This window comes from Pogoniulus pusillus, chromosome 10 (assembly GCF_015220805.1).
Source record: "Pogoniulus pusillus isolate bPogPus1 chromosome 10, bPogPus1.pri, whole genome shotgun sequence".
Taxonomy (NCBI): domain Eukaryota; kingdom Metazoa; phylum Chordata; class Aves; order Piciformes; family Lybiidae; genus Pogoniulus; species Pogoniulus pusillus.
Genome location: NC_087273.1, coordinates 14657930 through 14671773, shown reverse-complemented (window position 1 = coordinate 14671773; position 13844 = coordinate 14657930). Strand labels below are relative to the sequence as shown.

The 13844-nt window shown below is 44.0% G+C and overlaps 1 protein-coding gene across 3 annotated transcripts in view; it reads right to left on the bottom strand.

Annotated features, from left to right (window-relative positions):
* INTU (inturned planar cell polarity protein) overlaps window positions 1-12856 on the bottom strand; it is a 46774-nt gene extending 33918 nt beyond the window's left edge. The window contains exons 1-2 of one of the 3 annotated variants that reach the window (XM_064149968.1): window positions 12666-12856; window positions 2204-2790 (exon numbers count right to left, since the gene is read on the bottom strand). In XM_064149968.1, coding sequence (XP_064006038.1) covers window positions 2204-2790; window positions 12666-12778 — 700 coding nt within the window. In that variant the 5' untranslated portion in view covers window positions 12779-12856. Of the gene's footprint in view, window positions 1-2203; window positions 2791-7404; window positions 7590-7734; window positions 7866-12665 lie in introns of those variants that run through there. The other 2 variants (XM_064149967.1, XM_064149969.1) reach the window with 2 other exon arrangements.
* Between the last annotated feature and the right edge of the window lie 988 nt (window positions 12857-13844).

The following is a 13844-nucleotide window of genomic DNA, read 5'->3' as shown; positions in this document are numbered from 1 at the left end:
CCTTCCAACCCTGACTGATTCTATGATTCTAAGAAGCAGCTGAATTTTGTGCAAATACCTTCGTTTTAAACTGACCACAGAAATACTTTTTACTGTCTGCTTCCACAATTCACAACACAATTCTTAGAACTTACTTTGAAACCAACAACAAGCAAAGCTGTGATGTATTTTTATTGAATTTTCTGTCCAACTTCAGATCCTGTAACAACGAGAGGAGGCTATCTATTGAACTAAGGTTGCTAAACCAAGCTTTGGGTGTATACCATAGCTATCCCATCCTCTGATGTACAATGCAGAAGCAACAAATAAGTTTTTTGACCAACACAACTTTTATTTTCCTTACTGCACATTCTTTATACAAACAGCACTGAAACCTGACCATCTAATTTATGCAAAGCATCCCTATTTCTAGACACTGCATGAAAGTTCCAGAGTACTCAGTGTTCACTACAGGCATATCATTGGAAAGTATTTTTACATGAAAATGATACATCTTTTGCTGTTGGCACAGAATGCAGTTCATTTTCTCAGTTAAGAGCTGAGTATCTACAGTATCCTTAAAAGTCTTTGTTCTCCATGTGCAAAAAGAGGGCAGTATTGGTTGATGAGAGCCTAGGACATATTAAACTGCTAGACTCTTTAGATTAGCTTAAATATTCCTGTATCTGAAATAAATCCAAGAATTCCAAAGGTTTTGCCCTCACTAGTTTCAGGAAGCATTAAGTGCTGCAGATGAAGCACCATCTCCAGTTAGAAAATTAGCTTTATTTCCTGGAAACAGTATCTGCCAGCACTATCCTGACTCTACACCTGCTCTTACAAACATGCAGTTATATGCAGATTTGTGTCCCAAAATTAACTTACAGGTTATAAATACCCACCCTCACACTAATGAGACTAAATACCAATAAGCAGATCAAGCTGAAGCTCCCCCCCTACTCCTCTTCCTCAGACCACATCCCCCCACTTCTTTACTAATTAGTTCTTTCTGGTAAATTTTGAAAGTTATCCAGCTCTCCCTCTGGAGTATTCTTCAGCATCCTCACCAAAAACACATGCTAGAAGAATCAGCTAGTCAAAGCACGATCTGCCTTTTTACACACACAGAGCTGGAATTTGAAAAGCACTCATGCTGACTTTGTGGGATCTGCATTACTTAAGTTAAGACGTTCAAGATCTTCTAACCAACATCACATCTTTGCTCTCTGCCCAACTTCAAGGGTAACTAAACCACCTTTTACCCTTTATGGATGTAGGCTAGCTATCTTACATTTACTGTCTCTGAGCTTGCAGTCTTGCAGGTGCCAAGTCCTTTTAACACTCTCTTGATGCTTGGAGTATTTCTGCTCCTTCACTAACAGCCACAGTTTATTCCCCTCCACTCCTCATGCTCAGGTGCTTGTCAGACCTTCTCTGATCCAAGTTTAACTTACTACACCCAGCATAAACTAGACAGGCAGCTTTTCTCCTAGGTTAGTCTTATGCCAGGTTGTTTAGTTGCATCAACCCATGGAAGTGTTTGACAACAGCCAAATCAAAGGAGTGCTGGGTTGCTGGCTCACTGCCTCCCTCGACTATGTATCTGGAGGCCTGATCTTAACTGCTGAAGAGGCAGCTGTTACACTTGCTCAACAAAAGAATATCCAAACAAGGCTGTGCTTAAAGTTTCTAACACATAAATGTATCTTACTCAATATTTCTCTCCTATTTTAATGCTACAAAATCCATTTAAAGCATAGAGAGTAAAGCTTTTAGATAATGAAGATGGTGTGGAAAAGAATGAAAATAAAATACACTATTTGGCAGACTATAGCTTTTCTCCAGTCCCACTTACCTACCAAGCAAACTCTGCATTAAGTTAGAAGTGGTGGCAGTGGGGTATTTGCTACTTCAAATTCAAGCTGCTCACTCCCTGTATGTTTAAAGGATTGTCATCTCCTTACTCTGTTAACACCTCCTACTTCATGTCATGTTCTTAAACCTTCTAATACAGTAAAACTGAATAGGTAACAAAACACCAGATGCAATGCCATTTATTTTAACTAATTGCTCAAGAACTGGCAGAACAGTTGCTCTAAGTAACTGCTTCTGTCTCAGGGATATTCCTAGAGTCAGCTGCCTCAAGGAGGAAAACAAAAGCAAAGAAAAAAACTCTTCATATTAAAGGAAGACTCTAAAGGTGCCTGTTCATCTGTTTACTTACCGATCAAGATGTGACCCGTTTTCATTGCTGAACTACCTGGCACCAAGCCATGAACTACAAGCTTCTCTTCACTCCTTCCTCTGGTGACTCTATCCTTCCTGCTTTGCTTTTCTGCTCTTCTGCTGCTCCATGAAGACTGATGGACAATCCCTACTAAGGCCTCCAGCAGCCTCTGCTGCTCACCTTCTCCAGCAGTGTCCAGTTTTCTGGGGTTTACATACAGATACACATCTTTGTATTTTTGCTGAACGGTCACACCCATTTTCTGTGTGGGCTGATGTTTCAATATGGAAGTAGGCCCCGTGGAGTGCACAGTATGGCTTCCACTGCCTTTCTTACCAGAATGCTTTGGCAAAAGATTCTTCTTTTTTAGTATTTTGGTCAATTTCTTCAGTTCATACTTTCTTTCTTTCTGTGATCCCTCTTGAATAACTTCAGCTTCATTTTCACGAAACCTGACATGATTCACTGCTGGCAGTTCCGGACAGCTGTTCTGCAGCAGAGCTTCTTCTTCACTTTCACTCAATTCTAAATAAAATAATTCTCCATTTTTCTGCACATCATCCAACCATTCAGGCTCAAGGTCACTGGGAAAGAAAGAAGAATGATCAATGAGAGCTCTGATAGGGAAGATCACTGTACAAGTCACATCTGATTACTTTAAGGAAGGAGGGGATTGGGAGAGTGCAAGGTTAAAAAAAGGCAAAAAAAAAAAATTGCCTCCTGAATGCTGAAAGCTCAACTGCTTTACGTCTGCCACAAGGGTGTGAGCTCTGCTGAGGCACACAATGGATGTGCAAGGAAATATATCCCTCCCATATGTTAAAAGAGGTTCATCAGATGCCTTACAAGAAAAGAGCTGTAGAAAAAAAAACCCTGTCTTTTCTGAAAATAAACAAAAACTGAAACCCCAAACCATTTCTTCCATATGCAGGTTTTAATCAATAATTCTATAGCCATAACAGGGCTTTTTCATACAGAAAAACTGGCATCCCATTTCTTTGACACTCCTGTTACTTTTTCCTTTACATATTTATAAGATGGATTGTAGTGCAACACCTTTGGAAAAAGGCAGGATGAACAGTCTAAAATCCCCTCAGTATAAAAAACCAAAAAGAACAGACAAAATCTAGCTAGCAGTTACTAAGACAAGTTCAAAGTGGCATGCTCAAGACCACAAGCAGTAAGACACCAAACAAGTGAAGAGGAAGCACTGCTACAGCTTCTCCTGTAGCAGCTGGAGTGGATCACTAAGTCACTAGCAACAAACTGCTGCAAAGAAAAGCCAGCTACAGGATTTATCAACACAAGTACCCTCTGCACAGCACAAAACCTTTGTCCTAATTTGGCAATAGCAATGTGTCAGCCATGTCCAGTTTTGCACAGCACATCTTAAGATGGAAGAACTGGAGTAAGTCCACAGCACAGAGACAAAAAGTAACTACTTGATAAACATGCTTTAAAGGGAGACTGAAGGAAATTATACTCTTTTGGCTGAGGAAAAAAATCCCAGATAGAAAATGATAGGCGAGAGGCAAAAGCTCCATGTTCCCAGCCCAAGATGAACCATGCAGTATTGCTACAGAAGGAGGAGGATCAATATGATCAAAGTAGGAGTACTTAAGTGGTTTAATTTACCAAAGCATTGAAGCTAAATATTAGAGAGATTTTTGATCACACACTCAAAACTAATCAGCATTGGCAGGAAGGAACACCTGGAAGTTCTGTATGGCAGATTTTCAGAAACAGACAAGGCCAGTTCATTCTTCCTGATATCAGAGCTAACAGAACCTCCCTGAGCCAGCCCACACTCATAAAAATCAAATGAAGAAAAACTAGAATTGAGACTTAGATAATAATTATCATCATTAATTGTTTAAAGTTAACATACATTGGTTCACATTAATTGTTTAATGTTAACATACATTGGTTCACTTTATACTAGAACTAACTTTACTGTGTAAAGCATGCAAATTTTATGTTTTAAACTAGTATATAATTCAAATAGGGCATTAATTTGAATATGCAGATAAATTATACAGATTCAAAGTTTACTTGAACAGAGAACATCATAGAAAGACGCTGCAGCACAAGATCTTTAAGAGCTCTAAGACGATTTGGCTGGACTATATATGGAGAAAACACTGCCATGACTCTCTTCCTGGAACCCCACTGACTTGACAAGTCTATGGATGTTGCAGATAGAAAGGGAAGTCAAGCACTTTCTCTGCATTTACTAATTATTTTGTCTAAGCAGATAGTTTTAAAAGAAAAGCCACCACTGGTGATAACTGAGCTATGCCAGATGGTCATGGCTAATTCAGACATTGCATCTTCTACAAAGTCTTACTCAAGACCCTGAGTATCTTGCTCAAGAAAGTAAGTATTAGCATGATAGCAACACCTAAAGGCTGTTAGGGCAGACAATGATCTGATTCAACATCTCTCATAAGGCTTTAGGTACAAAATAACATGAGAGAGTTTTTATCCTTGTTTTGTTTCTTAAGAAGCACTCTTGCATTCTGGTACTGGGAAACCCAAAACCGATAAAAGAAACATTAAACAATTTAGGAATAAATAACGTTTGAGTTAGCAGAAACTCCTGTGATCTACGACAGCCTTTTTTATTTCCTCTCCAAAGGGGACTGTGCTCTATGGAAAAGCTCACCCTTCTGTGAGGTAAAAGTCCAAATTTAGCTTGGATGTCAGTTCACACACCCATATTCTCATCCTTGTCTTTTTTTTCATTAGAACTTACTACACGGAGCAAGGGGAAAAAGGAGGTGGGGATTGGTGTTTACACTGGGTCCACTCAAACAGAAGCGCTCCACAGAGAAGGCTCATCAAGGACAAGCATGCATAACAGAGTCACTATAAGCATATGAGCTTACAAGGCCAGACTGAAAAAGTGTCACAGAGGCATGAATTGCTCCCCTCGAAGGCATATTCATGAACATACTGTAAAGGAACTATCAGTTTCTCAGTACAGATCCTTACAGACACCTATAAGAAGTCGGATCCGAGACAAGAAATCTGCAGCTTCACAACTGTTTTAGAACAAGCTAACAGTTTCACAACTGTTTTAAAACAAGCCTACAAAAATAAATAATTAACATTTCATTTCCATGTCACCTCCTTTGTGCCAAAACGAGCATTTACACAATAACCTGAGCTTTTGTATAAGCCTGGAAGCTTAGTAAAAGGATTGAATAATCTGTCAGATTTGCATTCCACGGATCCCACAGAGACACTTCTTTGGGGTAAATGTCTGAAAAACTGTGCCAACTGAAATTGTCCATGTACGGAAGAAACATACACTAGATATGAAGGATCCAAGTTAAGATTTTGAAGTAAGAGAAGACTTCTCACCCAATCATACTCAGAAACAAACAGCTAACATCTATGAGCCTTGCTTTATGGCAATTAGAAAACAGTATCACACAGTATCACAGTATCATCAGGGTTGGAAAAGACCTCACAGATCATCAAGTCCAACCCTTTACCACAGAGCTCAAGGCTAGACCATGGCACCAAGTGCCATGTCCAATCTTGCCTTGAACAGCTCCAGGGACGGCGACTCCACCACCTCTCCGGGCAGCCCATTCCAGTGTCCAATGACTCTCTCAGTGAAGAACTTTCTCCTCACCTCGAGCCTAAATTTCCCCTGGTGTAGCTTGAGGCTGTGTCCTCTCGTTCTGGTGCTGGCCACCTGAGAGAAGAGAGCAACCTCCTCCTGGCCACAACCACCCTTCAGGTAGTTGTAGACAGCAATAAGGTCACCCCTGAGCATCCTCTTCTCCAGGCTAAACAATCCCAGCTCCCTCAGCCTCTCCTCGTAGGGCCTGTGCTCAAGGCCTCTCACCAGCCTCGTCGCCCTTCTCTGGACACGCTCAAGCATCTCAAATCAAGGGCTGGCTATTTCACTGCATTGTATGATGAAATATCACTCATATGATTTTTGGAAGAAGTCAAGATCATTATCTTTACTTTTCCCAATCTTTGCCTTCACAACAGCCAAGTACAGCTTCAAACTGAGGCATCAACTCAGTTGCAGGCAGAGCTGACATCCCCTAAATGGCTGTGGCAGCCTAGAGGGGTTCTGACCCATCACAATTAGTGAATGCGACAGCAAATGTTAAACTCTGTTGCAACAGACACGACTCTAAACCCCCCAGCACACTACTTAATACTTTCACACTGGCATATGTAAGCACTCACTTCACAGCTCTGTCAGAAAACATGCCTTGCACTCTGCTCTGACAAAGCAGCTCTCCCAGCACACTCCTATTTCTACTCTCGCATGAAGGCTCCTCAGTTCATCTGGGGTTTGTCACATGAGCTGCAGTATCAAGCAGCACAATTTGTTGTTAGTAATCTTTAATTCAGAAAACCATTCACAAGCTTTTCTCTCTTTCACAAAACACAGCTGGTTATAAAACCACGCACAGCCTATCTAGATGGCAACAAATGCTGTTATCTCGGAATGGCTAAGGGATCTCACTTTGTACCTGCTACTTCACAACACTGTTCTGCTTCTCCCTCCCTTTTCGTTACAAGTCACATCTTAACCTATCCTATCTACTCAGAAGGCTGGAGTGTCATAGGTCCAAAACAGAGGAAATTACTGGGACCTCAAATTAAGTCTTTCTTCCTTGTTCTGTTGATGCAATGACAGAAAAGCTGGACTTCAATTTCTCCAACAGCATTATACCTTGTGTTCTGTTATGGTATGTGGGACATGGCTTTACCCCCTGAAATGGCATGCCAGTAAATAGGCATTTAAGATCAAAGAAATGGAAAGGAAGGAAAACTCAACACACAGAAGAGATGGAGGAAAAGCATGGCTTCAGGCAGAGATGCCTTACAGCTGAGTTCTGGCTAAGCATAGGAACAGAATAATGCAGGTGTACATCCAACAGCTTTGTCTCTCACTGAGCCAGAGGCATGGCAAACTACAAACTGAATAATACCTAAACACACTACGAATCTCACTTCAGCTGAAATATTTTTCTTCTTTGCATTACCTAATGACGACAGGACAAATAAAATGCCGTAGATTACACCTCAAAATACAACATTTGAGCTGTCGAGCAGCGTTAGGCTTGCTTTAATGCAGAGAACAGAGTAAAATTTTATAAGAATTAAAAAATAAGGACAAATTAACGGCGCCGTGCTTGCATGTCTGGCTTCAAAACACGCACTGGCATTGCAGAGCTGTCTCCTCACCCACCATCTCCCAGAGCCAGGCAGGCTGCAGCCCCACTTTAAAGCACTGGGCACACACGCCAGACAAGTCCCGCTCAGTGCGGGGCAGCGCTCAGCTGCGGTAGGGCATCCGCCCAGGCACTGCCCGCCTGCTCAGCGCAGCTGCCGCTCACTGACTGACTTTCAGACTTCCGTCAGAGAAACGGTTCCGAGAAAGCGACCGGCGCCAGAAAAGCCCCAGCACGGGGCTGCGGCGTGTGACCCGGGACACCGCGGGACACCGAGGGACATCCCGGCCGGCCCGCCCGATCCCGCCCCACCCTTACTCGGGCAGCGAAGTGGCACACGAGCCGCTCTCGCTGCTGTCGCTTTCGCTGCCGGCAGGCCCAGCGCCTTCCCGCTCGGCCGGCTCCATCCCCTCAGCAGCCGCGCTCCCGCCGAGACCCCCGGACGCCATGACAGCGGCGGCGCGGCGCGCCGGGCGGCACGTGACCCGAGCCCGCCTTCGCCATTGGCGGACGCCATGGACACGGGCGAAGCCTGGAGGGCGCCTCCCGCCCGGGCGGGACGGTGCCGGCCCCGCAGCCGGCCCCGCAGCCAGCGCGCCTCACCACCGGGCCTCACCACCGGGCCTTCCTCGGCCGCCGCCGCGGGACAGGCGAAACGGGTAAAGGCCAGCTCACCAGCCTCCGGGGCTGGCGACAACAAACACTTCCTAGTGCCCCACCTCCCTGTTTGCTCCCTCACAACACACAGTTCGGCCTCCGCAGTCCCTTGAAAGTATTTCAGTGGGTCAGTCTGGAGCACGTAATGGAAAACAGACGATTTATTTAGTGGTGTGACATAAAAGTGTCAGCAACGGTCTCAAAAAAGAGACTATTAACGACACTCATAGTTCTGGGGAGAGCCTCAAATCATTGCTTATCATCAAAATCTGATCTGGAGAAAGAAATGTTAGGCAAATAATCATTTTCAAGTCAAACAGTTAACAGTGGAATACTCCTGTGCTTTATGTTATGCTCCATTAGAATCGTTTAAGAAGCGGTGAGAAACTAAGATAACTTCTCTCTTAGTCTGGAGAGCTGTTAGGTTAGGAAGGAGATGCAAGGAAGTGAGACAGACAAAAATAAGCTTTATTTGGCACCTTAAAGCATTCAATACAGTTTACAAATGCAAACTGATGCAGTCGGGAGAGGAGAAAAAAACCTTCTCAGTTTTCAGGACTTAAATTATTCATATCCATGAAAAACAAGACCCATGGCAACCCTGCAGGCAACTTGCTGTGTAGCCATGTCAGTAAACCCATCAAGACGCTCATGGTGAATAAGGAAAGGGATGGGGAGTAATTGTTGGAACATTTTTAATGCATTGGATTTAATCTCTGCTCAGTGGGATATTTGCACAGCTTCAGCAGTGAGATTTTACAGTGCTGGAGCACTAAGTAGGAGTCCCTGATTTCTGGTATGCAGCTCCTGTGCCTGAAAACTGTTTTAGGACAGTGTTTTGTCAGTAAGTGTGATTTTGAGTGAAGTAACAGATGGAAATGTTTTGGGCTTCTATTGATGTGATTAAGGCTTCAAGTGGAGTAGTTAGAAATAACTATTTTGTGTGAGAGATACCTACATTTTTTGGTCATGCTGATGTGCCTGTACAAGATGTGATTTTACAGTTAAGTTGCATAGATTTTAAGACTACAAACAGGAGACAGAATAAATGCTTTGTTCTAATATGGTTTCACTCAGTTTAGGACAGGATATGGTAGATAATTAAGCCGGTTTTTTTTCCTATCCTAGCTGGCAACAACCACTTCACATGAAGTATATAAACCATGCATGATAGATAGTAAATTTAAGGGGAAAAAACCCAGGTATTTGGTTGTTTCCACTTGTCAAAAACAATATTTGCACCAAGTTCCATTCTGTTGCTTCCAAAAGAACAGGAGTTTTGAAGTACCTTATTGACCAAACAGTGTATTTTGTGGAAACAAAACAGTCTGCATAGGCATCATTTCCCAAAGAGTTACGGTTTTCTAAGAGGAACACTGCAGGAGTTAGAATTTTGATAGAGGCAGGTGAGATAGACTATCCCACCCTCCTTAATTCTCTTTATATTTGCAAGCACTTTTAACACACTGAACAGCATGGGGCAATGTTTCTGAAAAGAAGTGATAGTCTAGGCCAGATGGTCCTGTATTACTTATGTTAAATTTCACCAAGTTGAAGAGTTAGTTAATTGTTTCCAGTTGTTTACTCAATACGTGAGAAATTCAGGCTTCCTAAAAAGGGGGTGGAAGTCTTACACTACTTGCTATTTTATAGGGATCACCATATCATGGAAGATTTTGGTCCACTGAGAGAAGTAGTTGGGAGCCACCTAAGTATTTTCCCGAATGTGATTTTTTTGCTGCTGTGAGAACAATTAAAGATTGCAAGACACAATATATCTCACAGCAGGATTTTATTTTAGTGAAGACACAGATTTTCCCACACCATCCCTCTTGAGAGGAAAGCCTCTCATTTCTCATGTATAAATATTAGGAAAGGACTTGAAATAATTTGTCTTCTGGCAGATTCTTTACATGTACTCCAAGTCGTTTGGGCTGATGCTTCTTGCTAAGGAACCCATAAGCCTTCTAGGCTAGGTCAATGTTCCTAACGAGCACATGGTAAAAATTTGCCACAGGGCATCACTGGCATCAATACTAGTGCTCACACTGGACAACTGGTTAATGAGCATTTAAAAGTGGATAATTAAAAAGCACTCTCTTTTGCCTTAAGGTTCTTCTGATTAGCTGTTCCTGCAAGGAACTAAATCCATGTGTGGAAATGCATTTCAGAACAAGAGTTCCTTGTTACTTTCTTGGCTTAACCTGCTTCGAAAGCTATTGTGCTTTTAAAATCTTGATCCACATTTATATTCAGGAGTAGATCAGAGTCAAAAGAGGACAGCATACAGGACACACCAAAGAGATATACTGGTCCTTTCTAATACAGGAGGAAATAACTAGGGCATAATTCTATTTTTTGGTACTATTTCATGGATACTTATGAACCCCTACATCACTTTCCAATGGAAACTGACATCTTTTTCCACTGTTACATACAGACAGATGATTTTTCATCCTGATGAAGAAGAAATGAGGCTGGAATTACAGTTTTTCCAGCAGCTAGATGGAAGAGCAGAGGGAAATTCAGTATTAGTGTTTATAACTGACTTGTCGTGTTTGGTTTTGTAAAGCCAGGCCTGATCTTAGACATTTTACCAGGACCCACAACTTGCTGATGATGTGCCAGATTGATTTCACTGCCTCACATTTAGCAGGCGTGCTGGGTCTGAGTCATGGATGTAGTTGATCTCTTCTCAGCACAAGGCTGAAAACTGGGACAGTGTTATGCCTCTGGTATACTGGGGCACTCTGCTGTGAGTGAGTGCTGGCTGATACTGGAGTACCATCCACAGCAAAGTGGCATGACTTGAACAGTCATAGTAGACTGGAATTTTAGTTGGGATATTTATATATAAACAGGCTAAATGGAGAATGGAGGCTACCTTTGTGACCAAAGGAATAGAAATTGTGTGAGAAAACACTCCCATGCTCAGTAAGTAAAACAGACCGATCTTTCACAAGCTTTCTGCAGCAACTTCCCTCTATGCAATTGGATCACAGAAGGTATTTTAGAAGGCAAACATAAAAGCAACGAAGACAGCCATGAAGAGTTTGGGAAGGCTAGGTTCAACCCATCTCATCCTTTTGCAAGCCTGTCTTAAAGAGTTTCTTCCAGCACAGAAGACAGCTATGATTTCAAGTAACATTTTTTTACTGTCTTTACTTCACTTGATATTTATAGGCTTTTTGTAGGATCACCTGCTATGCACGGCAGGCATGCCAAGCATGAAAGTAAACAATTATTTGCAGTCAGTTGGCATGCAAATATTGCCAGTATGAACAGCACCTTATTACACCGGGAGTGTACTAATATAAGCAGCACCAAAGCGTGTTTTTAATCTAGCTTTGAAACGGAACATTTTCTGTTACACCAGTGGAAAAATGCAAGCACAGGATTCTGCATACCAGAGGGTCCCATGCTAGCACCTGGGCACATTTACTACATAAAAAGTGGCTTCAGAGCACAGTGCAGGGACAGGCTGCCCTGGTGCGCTCCCCTTGCTGCACTCAAGTGTTTTCACCCTCAGTGTTCACAGGAATGGATTTTAAGCTGCTATTCAGTTTGATGCTTAGGCTGGAGAGAAGCCGAGTTAATAATTAGTTGTTAGTTTCCATAGCAAGAGCTGTTTGGAGTTGGCACTGTGAGAAAGCTACAGCTACCTTTTTCACTACAGTTGGAAATATATCAATGCCGTTGAGAAAACACGTTAGGAAATGGGCACTTTACAGAACAACTGAAGATGAGCTTCTGTTGGGTACTGCTGAATGGGAGTGTGTTTTCCCTATAAAGATTAAGCGTCTCTCAGCTAGCACAAAGAAAATAGCCTTGAGAGTGGCTTTGGAAGTCCTGTATTGGCCTGTTGGGTAAGGTCTTATTGGCAAGATTTATTTGCGGGGTTATAGTGGGGAAAACTGCACATTAGGAATGGTAAAGGCAGGGGAAAACTTTCCTTCTGCTCGTACAGGGTGCCTCCTGCACATCCCCTTCAGAAGTGCCCTGCTTTAGTTACCACCACCCCCCCCGGTCCTTAAAGAAAGGTTCAAAGTGCTGGTAAAGTTGATGCAACAGTTTCCCTCTATCAGCCCATCTCCTCACACTGTAAGAAATATAGAGGTAGCCAATGGGCTGCAGGGCACCCTGCGCTGAGGGAGCATTTCTCACCTGCAGGTCTCCCCCTCCTCAAGAAGGGAGGGGAACTCGAGGGCGATCGGTACCCCGCGGACAGCTGCTCTGTGCCTTCCGGAGCGCCACCGGGGCAGCCCGGCTCCCCCCGCCCGAAAAAGGTGCGGGGAGGCACCGACACAGCCCCTCTCGCTTCCTGCCTCCGCACCAGGTTACCGTGGGGGCCTGTCGGCAGAGCTGGGGGCTAGCCACTGCCAGTCCCTCACTCGGGGCGCTGCAGGGACTTTCTCCTGCGCAGCGGGGCAAGGACATTTCTCCCGCGGCCGCTCTTGCCCTACGGTAAGCGGTCGGGAAGTGAGGGTGCGCCAGAGTCCCCCAAGCCTGGGAAGTGCACTCCCGCCGCCCGCTTGCCGCGAAACCCGCAGAGGGCCGGTGCAGGAAGCGGCTCCCTTGTCCCTGCCACTGACCTGTGCAGCAGGACGCTCTGCACCGAGTCCAGGTCCTCCAGGTTCCTGGTGACAGGCCGCGGGATGCTGTACCTGCCCACCCCGAACATCGCCGGCGGCCGCGGCCCCCTCATCGCCCGCCCCGGTCCCGGGGAGTGCGGGCGGGAGCGGGCAGGTGGGAGCGCTTCAACCCGCCCGCCTCTGCTGCGGTCCTAGCGCCCACCGGCGCCACGCCGCGGGGCACGGGGGAAACGCGTCCCACCCACCCGGGATCTGCAGCTTGAGCCAGGGAGGTGGAGAGTGGGGCTGGTCCCGGAGAGTCGTCCCTCTGCTGCCGTCTATCCCCGACCTCGTACGGGTCGCCGTCAGCGTCTGCCGTAGCCTGTTGCGCGGTGTTGTTCTTTCGGGAGCTACCAAACCCTGAGAACAACAGTTTCTTATAAAAGCAGCAAAATCATGCCTGACCGCAGCCTTAGGGTTTTGTTTTTTCCCAGAACTACGTCCACATCTCCTATTATTTTGAGAAAATAGGGTTTTCCCCCATGTTTTCCTGTAACTTGAAATAATGGAACTGCCCATTTGATTCTGTTTCCTCAAGTATTAATATGAAAAAAAAAAACCATTGATGTCACAAAATCTAATCCAGTCTTTGTTGCCCTCTTTCCACAAAGCACACTTTACAGGACTACTTACTGGTTTCCCATCAGCAAAATCCTGGAAGTATATTGAATAAATAGGGGCATGAATATATAGAAGTGGTGCGATCCACATCTTCACCATTTTTATTACCATCATAATTTTCTCTGCTTCCTTTTGCAAAGACATAGTTTTTGTTTAATGTTTAGATTTTTTCAAGATGTGCCCATGTCATCCAGAGTCCCTTTTATAGGTGATCCAAGATCAATAAAGTCTTGCAATCAGTTATTAAAAGCACCAGTTTTTGTTTCTCTCAGTCATTGTGCCTGAGAATTATAGCAGCACAATGAAGTAATTTCCCACAAAGACCATCAAGAAGAGGACAATTGTCATGATACAGTACAGATAAAAAATGGAAGCCATTGAATATTTTAGCACCCAACTCAATGAGATGTTGGCCGCTACATGGAGTAAAAGCATCATCTTTTTTGAAGGCTTGGGCTTGAGTGCAAACCAGCTCAGTTTGTGGACGCTGAATCACTATAAGTCTGTCTGGAATTCTTA